The sequence below is a fragment of the Filicampus tigris genome, chromosome 19, assembly GCF_054856515.1.
Source record: "Filicampus tigris isolate MCC_2025a chromosome 19, RoL_Ftig_1.0, whole genome shotgun sequence".
NCBI classification, from domain to species: domain Eukaryota; kingdom Metazoa; phylum Chordata; class Actinopteri; order Syngnathiformes; family Syngnathidae; genus Filicampus; species Filicampus tigris.
Genome location: NC_141235.1, coordinates 8,129,923 through 8,141,973, shown reverse-complemented (window position 1 = coordinate 8,141,973; position 12,051 = coordinate 8,129,923). Strand labels below are relative to the sequence as shown.

Sequence of the window (12,051 nt, the reverse complement as noted above, 5' to 3'; positions counted from 1 at the left end):
ATGACTGCTCGAAAGAAAATTGGCTTGTGGCTTCTGTGGGGACGCTGTGGGGAACTCGGCGGTCCATAATGTTGATTCACAAAAAGATTCAGCCACACCATCAGACAAAAGCAATCACAGCGCACAAAACAAAAAGGTTCACAAATTGCCTTGAAACGGTCACAATTGCACTGCGCTGTCATGGGGGGGAACAAAAAAAAAAAATTGCACTACCTTGGCCTTTTCAAGCGCTCCAGCAAAGACAACTGGAATGTAATCGGTACTGTACATCATGTTCTCTCAGCATTTCCTCTGAAAGTGAGCTTCTGAGCTGGTGGCTAATTGTTGTTCTTGTTCCAAATGTTTTGTTTTTTTTTAATAGTTAATTAATGAGCTTGTGGATCAAAGGGAGAATTCCAACTCCCGCTGCAAGTTTCTGACCTATATCACGCTTACTCCGCTTTTACTAACTACGTTGAGGCACGAGGCTGACATACAGAAGGTATGACACTCAATTATATGCGCTGAAAATATGAATGCAGAGTCACAGAACGTGGAATGTAGTCAGACTGTGTTCATGGAATACGAGTTAGACATCCGCAGGGTGAACTCTGATTCATCTGTAACTTGGCTTCTTTTTTTTGAAGTAATAATGAAAGTAGATCATGTCTACTAAGTATTCATAAAAGTCCAAATCCAAACAAAAAGAAGAAACTAGAAGTACAACACAAACCCATCACCAAATTTTATCTGATCAATTTGTGAGCTGGGTGGCCAAGTAAGCTAGCTGTAGCATAGCAAGTATTCACAACCATTTTATTTAATTTTTTTTTTTTTTTTTTTTAACTACTCTTCTCCATGCTCTTCAATAGCTTTCTGATCATTTCCACTGTGAATTTGCATCAGTTAATTCAGTAATCCTTTCATTGATTTTCATAAGACTCCAAAAGTTCAAAAGAAATCAATTAAAAAAAAAAAAAAAACATGGATAACCCAGTGGCTTTCCAGCATCGGGAAAATTAGTTGCTGACAGAAATTTAAAATTGTATTATCGGCTTCAAAAAGGGCTCTAAGAAATATATATAATAATACTAGAACTGCTCGAGCGGAAAATTAGACTTTTTAATTCATCAGGCACAATTAGGTGTTCAATTTCTCACTTCGACATTCTCTAGGGGTGCAAAGTGTTGAACCGGTACCCTTCCAATTACGAGACGGCCACACCACCACACGAGCCAGAGTGTCTCCCTAATTCGGAAACTTCAGGCAAATTATTTATGAAACAGCACATACACTTGCTTTGTGTTGTTTTGTTTGCCATGTTGTAATGTATATTTTCCTTCCAGAATGATAACATGCGTTTTTGGAAATAGCCCTCATAAAGGAATCACAAAAGTCGGCCATCATCTCTCTGTTCCCTTGAGGTGCTAAATCAACCCTTGTTTTATTGTGTTTTTTTTGTTGTTTTTTTTAACGTAGGAGTACTGCTTCAAGATGATGAACTCGAGCAGTCTTTGTGATGTCAAATGTCCTCTACATTAAAGTCTGCCACTTCTGCCGAGCATAAATAATAAAAATGCATTTACTGTCACCTAAAGTTTGTTCTACCTTTGCCTTTCCATTCTATACTCTACCTTGCAGATTGGGCACAGGAAAAGGTTTATTTACAAAGGCAAAATGTAAGAATGAAAAGCGACACTGGTACTTGGAACAATTTTTTTTTTTTAATATTTGACTACAGCATAGCATGACATATTTGGACCAATCGTTTATTTTCAGTCGTCTTGCAAGAAAGTTCTGTCTGATAGCAACAGAACAGACTTTAAATGGGAATGGCGAGAGGCAGGCCCACTAGTTGAAACAAGGCATTCTGATTGATATGAAGAAATCCCCCCGTTTTTAGCTATCTCAGGGGGCGGCCATTTTGTCACTTCTGTCGACAGAAAATGACATCACAGTTGCTCAGGGTTAGATAACGACCAGTCAAGGCTCATCTTCAGAAAACAGGTGAGCTGTGATTGGTCATTACCTGGGCCCTGAGCAACTGTGATGTCATTTTCAGTCGACAGAAGTGGCAAAATGGCCGCCCCCAAGATGGCTAAAAACAAAGAATTCTGATAAATATTGCGTTTGTGGAATAAGAGTTAATCCACCTGTTTTTAGCCATCTCAGGGGGCGGCCATTTTGTCATTTCTGTCGACTGAAAACGACAACACAACTGCCCTGGGCTCAGGGAACGACCAATCACAGCTCGCCTGTTTTCTAAAGCTGAGCCGTGATTACCTGAGCCCTGGTTAGTTGCGATGTCATTTTCAGTCGACAGAAGTGACAAAATGGCTGCCCCCTGAGATGGCTAAAAATGAGTGGATTAACTCTTATTCTACAAACGCAATTGACTTCCTCTTTGAGAAAATGCAGGGAAAAGAGCATCGAGCACCCAGAGAATTGGCTCCGAGATTACAAAGTCAACCTCGGTGTGACACCAAAACGGCAATGAACAGAGCCTGGTTATAAACACAGCTGTGTTTCCCCAGTAAATGAAGGTAAACAGTCGAATATTTATCTGGCTTTGGCAGGCCTCATTAGGAACCAACAAACCTCAATGTGACATTTTCCAAAAATCAATAGTGTGGTCAGTCATATTTTTTTGGGCTCGTTTCCAGAAAACTGTTGACAAGCACTGCCGGAAATCGCTACTAGATACATTAGAGGTTTAGTGCAAAGGCAACATGTTTAAACAACGAGGACATGAAAAGCTCTCACTTGCTGTTACGAGTGCCAGACTGGCCTGGTATCTTGACTGTGAGAGAGGCAAATTGTGACTGACAGCCAAGCAAATGAACAACTAACTAGGTAAACAACATTAAAAATGCACGAGGTGAGCATAAATAAATGAAGGCTCGGATAAACATGAAATGATTTCTTTTTGAAAAATCTAAAGCCGCGGTTTAACTATTCCTTTCCATTACGCTTACTTAAACACCCATTATTCTTTCTGTGGAGCTGGCCCACCAGTGCTCAATAGGACACGTAATTAACCACGCATATTGTAATATTCTAGCCAATATACGAGTTGGAATACACTGCAAACTACATTACATAAGTGCAAGCACCCATAAGTAATTGGATAGTCAATTGTGTGGATTGTGCTCATCTGAAAGTAACTCTTTGATTAAATTAACATTTGAGACAATCACATAGAAATAAACTCGTATAAATAACGCACACAGCCAGTATGTGGATATTTTCTCAAAATGTTCCCATTCTATGTACGTTCGAAAAGCTAGCCCAATTGATAGTGTCAATACAAAGCCGAGGTGTATCAAAGTTGCTGATCGCGCTACACAGTTTTGGTTCGACAATCTGTTAAGGGAGAAGAAGCACCACAGAGACACAATCAAGGGTTCATTCATTCCTATTGTACAATTTGACGATTGCGATATTCGATTTGAGGCTGGAACTGACTAATTGTCTTCCCATTATTTAAATTGGGCAAAATGACGGTTTGTGAACTGAATCTCCAAACGTGTTGAGGTTTGCCTGTATTGTCCTTTTTTTTGTCCTTCTTTTCCCCCTTATAAACAGCTCACAGGCATTTTCATAATGCCTGGAACATGTTTCAGAAAACCCACGGATGAAGAATTACACACTATTTTCTGTCTTGTTGAAATTAGCACATTTGGATGAGCCAGACTTGAGACCCAACTCCGTTTTTAAAAGCAATTAAAAAGCCCCATTTCCACACTATGTCAACCCAAACATATTTTTTTCAAGAATATGTTCCCAGCAGGCCCGCTACTTGAAACACGACATTCTGATTTATATTGTGTTTGTGGAATAAGAGTTAATCCACCCGTTTTTAGCCATCTGAGGGGGCGGCCATTTTGTCATTTCTGTCGACTGAAAATGACATCACAAGTAGCCAGGGCTCAGGGAACGACCAATCACAGCTCGCCTGTTTTCTAAAGCTGAGCCGTGAATGGTCGTCACCTGAGCCCTGGGTAGTTGTGATGTCATTTTCAGTCGACAGAGGTGACAAAATGGCCGCCGCCAGAGATGGCTAAAAACAAGTGGATTAACTCTTATTCCACAAACACAATATTTATCAGAATGCTTTGTTTCAACTAGTGGTCTTGCATAGAATATATTCTTGAAAAAAATAGGATTGAGTTGATTTCCACTTCAAGAATTTCAAAATGTGACTTGAAGTTTTAACGATGCTTTACGCTTGCCTCCATCCTACTCTGTGAGTCGGCAAGTAGTGAGCCGTAACAAGAGCAAACACTCACCTCGATGAGTTTCCGTTCATAGCTGGCTGCCAACTCCTCCACGTCGCCCATGCATTTACTCTGCGGGGCAGGGGCGTGCTCTTCACTCGACGGCAATACCGACAGAGCTGCAAGAGACAGAAAAACATTGCGGCTACTAGGGCTAAACGATATTGGAAAATCATGCGATGTGCGATATGGTTGATGTAGATAGCGATATTATTGCGATATTTTGCAGTGTTCCTTAAAGAAGTTACATTCTTATTACCTAATGAAAGATTTTTTTTTTTTTCATGCAGCAAAATGAATGAGCTCAATGTATTCTTAGCTAGTTAGCTAGTTAATTGTAATTATCCTAGACAATGTTCTATTGGGTGGCAATGCATGTTTGCATGTGACTGGTCAAGTTCAGACAAAAGCATAATATTCCATCGGAAAATAATGGCATGTCTTTGCGATATACAGTACATATTGCATGAGCCAATATCGCGATATCGATATTTTTTTCGATACATTGTGCGGACGAAAGCGGCTACGTTTTAAAAAAAACGCACAAAGATTCTGCAAGTGGCTGGCAACCAGTCCAGGGTGTGCACCGTCTTTTACTTAGCTGGGATAGTCTGCACCTCACCTGCGACCCTAACGAGGAAAACCACTGAAGAAAATGAATGGAGTGATGTACAAATATGATAGATCACACACTTGGAGGAAGGACACCCCCCCCCCCCACCCCCCCACCCCAAATAATTGTGGTGAAAACATTTCCACCAGTGCTGCTCCCGGTTACTTTGCGACACTCGCAGCTGCTTGATCAAGATTCAAGAGAATGACGCACGCGGGGAGCAGGTTCTGTATAATACGCACGCCAGCAGCCTCTCAAGTGCCTCCAATCCCAGTTCCACCGAATTAACGTCACACCGGAGTAAAAGCGCCGCGCACACAATGGCACGGGGCTGTACAAGCAAACACACAAAGATGCTTAAGCGAACAAATCCTCTTTTTTTCTTTGTACGTACACCATGCCACAATGTAAGTCAGCAACTCAAACACTCTTTTTTTTTTTTTCCCCCCCCCTTTCCTGTCATTTCTATTAAGATGACAAATGTCCCCCTGACTCCGTTACCTCTTCTACGCAGACTTTTCCTCGCAGACCGAGCTCATTGTTGCTTTGCAAGAGTGAAGCCCGCTCACAGGCTTAAGTCATCGTGGCAGCGCCTTAGGCGTTGTTTCTAAGCTCATAAACATCAACTAACAGGGTTCCCTCTGTGGGGGGGTGGGGGGGGGCGACGGGGGAACGAACGGCACGGCTTGGCAGGAACGGAGGCGAGGTGTCTTCGCAGAGGAGGAGGTGGGCAGCGGTTTGATTGGATTTTCAGCGCCACAGAAGAAAATTAACTTTGGAATTTTCGACATCGCTGACACAGACAGACACGGCGGAGCTTGAAGGGAGGGATGGCAAGACACGCTCTGAGAGCAGAGAAAATGAGGGAACTTAAAATACAATGATGGGAATTGAACATGTCGAAAGGCTCCCTAATGTGCGCAGAAAAAGTTTTGCCGATGGCTCATCAGAACATGGAAATCTTGAGTTCCAATCAGATAAAGTCGCGTGGCCTTTAAGAGTCTGACGGCGGCGATCAAATCTATGACATCAGACTGAGAAGAGTTCCTCATATGTTCCCTATCGGACTGACTATTGATCGGCCGTCGGTATGTTAAGTCATGTGGTCAAACGGGGAGACAAGTGGTGCGTGTGGCTGATTAAAAAGAGCGGGTGTGTGCACGTGTGAAGGGGATGACACCACAGATGTTCCTGGCTAAAGAAAATTGGGCTGACAGCTGGTGTGTAATACCAAAACTAACTGAGCGTCATTCCCCAGCAGCTGTGTTGTGCGCTATGAAATGTCGGGCCGCCCATGAGCAATGTGTTGCATCCGCAGCGCAGAGTGTGTGTGTGTGTATGTTTTTTCCCAATCCCAGACTTGCACCCCATGAGTGCTCACCTGAGTGTTTTCACCCAGCCTAACTTGAGTACGATAATGAGCTACTCAAGTGTGGGTATCCACCGAGAAAATTGTTTTGGAAATAGGATGAACGCAGAAATGGCAGCAGTGGGACAATGTTTCGAACTGTACATACGTACGTATATGCAAACGCACGTACGTACGTACGGTCCTGTGAAAAAACACGTACGCCCGTTTTTGTCATTTTTCTTATTTTGACGTGAATGGCGTTTCCGCGTTACAGGCATAGCATTAAAGTGAAAATTTAAAAAAAAAATGTCAGAAATTGGATATAAGTGTTTTTCACAGGACAACGACGACTACAAGTGATAGCCCATTGACCATTCGCGAACGTGTATACATACATATCGTCGCTGGAATGTGAAAAACACTTATCTCCATTTTTTTTTTCATTTTCTTATTTTGACCTGAATCATGTTTCCGCGTGACAGAAATCGCATTAAAGTGAAAATTTCAAAAAGTTTCCAAAATTGGAGATAAGTGTTTTTCACAGGACGGCGACGATATGCATGTGCATAAGTACGGACATGCATACGTCCGTACAAACGCACACGCGTCCATACTACATATGCATGTACAGACGTACGCAGATACGCACGTACATAAATACGTTTGAGCGTACATACATTTTCTGCACCTCTACTCCTCACCAGGGTCACGGGTGAGCCGGAGCCCATCCCAGCTGAAAGTTCCTGACAATGAAATGCAAGTCTTAACACATCAAATGCCTATAAATAGCACCAATGACGCCCACTTCAGATAAGATTAAAAAAAAAACTATGAGGACGATCGAACGAGTCATCCCAACCAACAGGCCTATATTCAGACCGGCTGCAGGACAAAAGACTTATGGAAGGAGCAAAGTAAATAAACACCATTAATCCTGCCTTCAGGTGGTGTCTAAATCTGATTATTTATTTAGGTCTATTCTATTTACCTTTTTCACATTTAAATGCAAAGTGCCAAAGTTAACTCATTCAACTGCCATTGACGAATTGACTTGTCTTTTCACAGTCCAGCCATTCAATCACAGGATTTTTTTTTTTATTTTTTATTTTCAAACGTTAGGGTTAAAAGAGGGTCTGAAAATGTCTGGCAGTGAATGAGTTAAGGAACTGCAGACGATTGATTATCGTTGAGGAAGTATCGTATGCCCCGCGCAGGACAACAGGCCTAAATCAGACCACGGGAACTAACACACGAGACAGTCAAGTGGGAAAAATAAGAGCGAAAAAAGCTAGCAAAAAAGGTCAGTCAATGCGGGGCACTGATACATCCCATAAAGTTATTCCCCTCTCAACCTGAGAGGTTTTTTTTGTTTTGAGTAGATTTGTTTCAGCGGAACCCCATCAAAGCAGCGTAGAGGGAAGGCATCACAGCAAGTTTTCTTTTTTTTTTTATCGAGCAGTCAAGACATCGAGAGAGCAAACTGTGACCAATACTGATGAGCTCTGACATTTCCTGTCTGCTGTCATCTGCTTGTTGATACGAGCCGGACGTACACGGGTAGAAAGATGGGGGGGGGGGGGGCACACCTTGATTTGGCTTGACCTCGTGAGTCATCGAGCGCCGGCAGCTGATAGGATCCACACAAACGTAAAACAGGACAACTACAAAAAATATATTCTTCACCCCACCGTCCACAAAATTTTACCGTCTTTGTGCCAAACTAGTGCTTCCAAACAAGTGAACAAGAATTTTGCCAGACATGAGATGTCATTTGGTCAATGTTTTGTTTTTGTTTTTTTTTTAACTTTGAGCACAAATTTAAAGACGAAATCAACCCAAACATTTTTTTTTTTTTCAAGAATATGTTCTATGCAAGCCCACGAGTCTAAACACGGCATTCTGATTAATATTGCCTTTGTGGAATAAGAGTTAATCCACCTGTTTTTAGCCATCTCTGGGGCGGCCATTTTGTCATTTCTGTCGACTGAAAATGACATCACAACTACCCAGGGCTCAGGAAATGACCAATCACGGCTCAGTTTTAGAAAACAGGCCAGCTGTGATTGGTCGTTGTGAATAGTGAATAATTCTTCCGAAAAGAAGCTTCAAGCTGTTTAACGCCACTACAAGTTGAAGGTTACCATCAAACAAAACACAAAACTAGGAGAATGAGGAGAATTGCGTATTAAAAAAAATTAAACACATAGTTTATATTTAGTCTGCTATCTTAATGCCAATGCTGACACAAAATGGAAACATATATCCTGTATAATGCTTTGACAAACTGAAATTTGAATACAAATGGTATAGCAACACAGTAAGACATTCAATATAACAGTACTCACAATCATAGATTCTTTATCCCCTGTAAAGAGCTGAGAGGTCTATGCAGTACAGACGTCAATGTGCAGACTGTGTATCCATCTGTCTGTCTTATGCTGCCCCCTGGTGGCCAAGGCACTTCTGTATTTGGATTATGACAAAAGGTTGAACTTTTTTTTTTTTTCTTAGCATTAAGGTTGCACCAAATTTTGGGGTTCGAACGGCTCTCGTGCAAGATATCGCCGGACGCCTCAGTTCAGCAAGCATTAAAAGATGAATAACTCTTGGGGTATATTTTGCTTTTTCTTTGTTTTTGGGGGGAGCTCTCTCTCGTGCAACTACGCCACTGGAGGTGGTGTGAATTAAGCTCTCATTCAAAGCAACCTTAACGTCTCATCACAGTTATTCAAACGATCATTTATTTTTTTGGGACAAAACAAGAAAATGTTTAAACGTTAAAAAATATATAAAGACAAATCCAAATAAATGTAAGTCCTTTGGTCCTTTTTGATCAAACAACATTTATCAAATTTGTTATTATCAAAATTATAATATTAAAAAAAAGTGCGTTGGATATAAATGAATATTAATAATCGTTTTTTTACGCTGAAGCCAATTTTGTAATCGTGGAGCGTAACAATCGTAATTGAACTCCGATTAATCGCACAGCCCTACTATGAACGCTAGCAGAATGTTTTATTGTATTTTCATTTGACATTTGACCATTGGGATCTGTGAACGTTTTGTCCGCTGTGCATGTTGACACAGACGTGCCTGCAGAATCAGATACATGCACGCCAGCGGCTGAGGTGGGCAAAGGGGCGTGGCCGGTGGGGTGTAAACGTGACAGTTTCTACTCTGTCTCCTCCTAACGCATCCTCACTCATCTTTTTTCCTTTCCTATGACTTTATTTGCACATCCCCTTTGTTTATTTCTCATCTCCCTTGTTTCCACCTTATCAGTCATTCACTGCTGTTCTATTTAACTTAGCAGCGCATCAGCGGTCCCATTTCGCTAATCACGTATATGGCGAAGGCCAGCCGCTCTCCACCGTGCATATTAATGAAAACATTTTATTGGGGTGGCGGGGTTTTTTTGTTGGTTTTTTTGTTTTGGCACGCGCTAAGTGAATGTTTTTCATTATTAAACGACAGGGCTGAATCCAAGAAGAAAGGGGAAAAGCATATTTAAGAACGGAGAGCTAGCATCGCAAAAACACACACATGCTAGCTCCCATACACGGCGTTGGGTTAATCACGCAGACGGGCCGCGCATTGTTGATGGGCTGGCGAGGGAGCAGGCAGGCAGCTGGCTGAGTTAATTAACTAGTGCTAATCAAAAGCAATCTTCTTTCATTTTCTAATCGTGCATAGTTGATTTCTCGCGTTGCCCTCCCTCAGATAACGGCAGCCTTTGTGCGTGTGTATGCGTGTTGCGGAAGGGAGACCGACCTGGTTTGCTTATAGCACGCGGGGCGAAAAGTGCGAGCGGCAAATGTTGCGGTGAAAATTCTCAGGAGCTAATCTTAGTGTTTGCTTTTTTTTTTTTTTTTAAAGGCTGGCTCACAACAACTGCTGACATCCATCAATACATTCATTCATTCATTCATTTTCTATAGCGGTTGCCCTCAGGATTCGATTCAACGGGCCTGACAAGCAGAAGCAGAGCTGCGCTGTGTTTGTTTGTGTTTGACGATTGCAATCAAATCAATGCGGTATCTAAAGCAATGATTGTGTAAAATGTCGTGGAAAGTGGGAGATTACTAAATTTAAAGTGGAAGTCAACCCAAACATATTTTTTTCAAGAATATGTAAGCCCACTAGTTGAAACAAGGCATTCTGATAAATATTGCGTTTGTGGAAAAAGAGTTAATCCACCCGTATTTAGCCATCTCTGGGGGCGGCCATTTTGTCACTTCTGTTGACTGAAAATGACATCACAACTACCCAGGGCTCAGGTAACGACCAATCACAGCTTAACTTTAGAAAACAGGCGAGCTGCGATTGGTCGTTATCTGAGCCCTGAACAACTTTGATGTCATTTTCAAGTGACAAAATGGCCGCCCGCAAGATAGCTAAAAACTAGTGTATTTCAAAAAAATGCACAAACGCAATATTAATCAGAATGCCTGTGTTGACTTCCCCTTTAAGATGCAGCAGTCATTGTTTCCCACAAGTACAAAGAGTCAAATTAATGTGACAAGAAAGCTGCGCTATTCAAAATCGATACTCATTGGGAGAATTTAAAATGCTTGGAGTGTGGAGGCTCAGCAAAATTAATTTCTCCGTCAGGGATTAACAAACAAATCACATTTTCAGATTTGTTTGTCTTTTGCTTCTCTGTTATCAGCGGGAATTGTCATCGCTCCAATCACTAAATTCGGCCTCAAGGATCAATAATATTAATTGAAAGACTGAAGACAAATAAGTTTGCCTTACACTGATTTAAGAAAAGTCTTTGTTTTAGCAGTGGTTAAATTGATCTAGCACTGTGCCATAAAGACGAGCTCAAAGACAAAAGCACAAAACCTCCAATCTGAAAAATGCACTTTTTTGAGAAAAAAAAATGTAAAGGTAATCTCTTAATACACTGTTTATGGACTATATTGCGAAATACTGCATTACCAATACTCAATATTTGCATCATTCTGTTGTGAAATCAATCAGAAAATGCTGTCAATTTGAGTTTTTTTTAATTATTGAATACAAAAAACAATAATAATAAATATAATAATAATTTAAATGTTGTTTTTAATTTTTTGGGGGGGGGGGGGTCATCCATATCCTCAGATACAGAGGTTACGTGTGTGTGTGTGTGTACGAATTCTAATCCGGCTAGGGACCATAAACACGTCATATCTTAACTTCTTCTCACCGCAATACAACACAGTATGTGCTTTGATTGTAATTACTCGCATTACCTACAAGCCTCCATTTTCTCTATTCTTGTCTTCTGTTGCCACACTTCAGCAGTGACCCAGTTTCCTCACGGGGATTATTAAAGTTTCATTTTATCATCTGCTCTAATCTGAAGCGTTCCGCCTTTATTTAAGACTTCACGCCTCCCAGCGTCACACGGGTGCTTTTGATGGGAAAGATAAGATGGGAGGCCGCTCACACGCGGGAGGGCTGCGAGATCAATATTGGGATTATGCACAGCGACATGAGTTGCTAAATATGACTGGCGAACGTGAAGGCGTGTACGGAGCTTCATCAAAGATTCACATAATCCGAGGGAGAACAAAACTGTTTACAGCATGCGTGTGTCACATGGAGAGATCCAGTTACAAGCGAGCGGGTTACAGTAGGGCTTCTCGATTACGAAAAAAAAAAAAAAATGTGAATCACGATTATTTTTGGGAACAATTGAAATCGCGATTATTCAAACGATTATTTGTTTTTTGGTACAAAACAAGAAAACGTTTAAACGTAAAAAATATATATATAAAAGACAAATACATTTCTTTGAAACACTATAATTATGTATGTTCGTTTTGGACCAAACAAAA

At 41.2% G+C, this 12,051-nt stretch overlaps 1 protein-coding gene across 1 annotated transcript in view; it reads right to left on the bottom strand.

Moving 5' to 3' along the window:
* The window catches only part of snx29 (sorting nexin 29), an 89,476-nt gene that overhangs the window by 38,482 nt on the left and 38,943 nt on the right, over positions 1-12,051 (bottom strand). Inside the window, exon 15 of the mRNA XM_086016262.1 lies at positions 4,269-4,375. Coding sequence (XP_085872388.1) covers positions 4,269-4,375 — 107 coding nt within the window. The remainder of the gene's footprint in view (positions 1-4,268; positions 4,376-12,051) is intronic.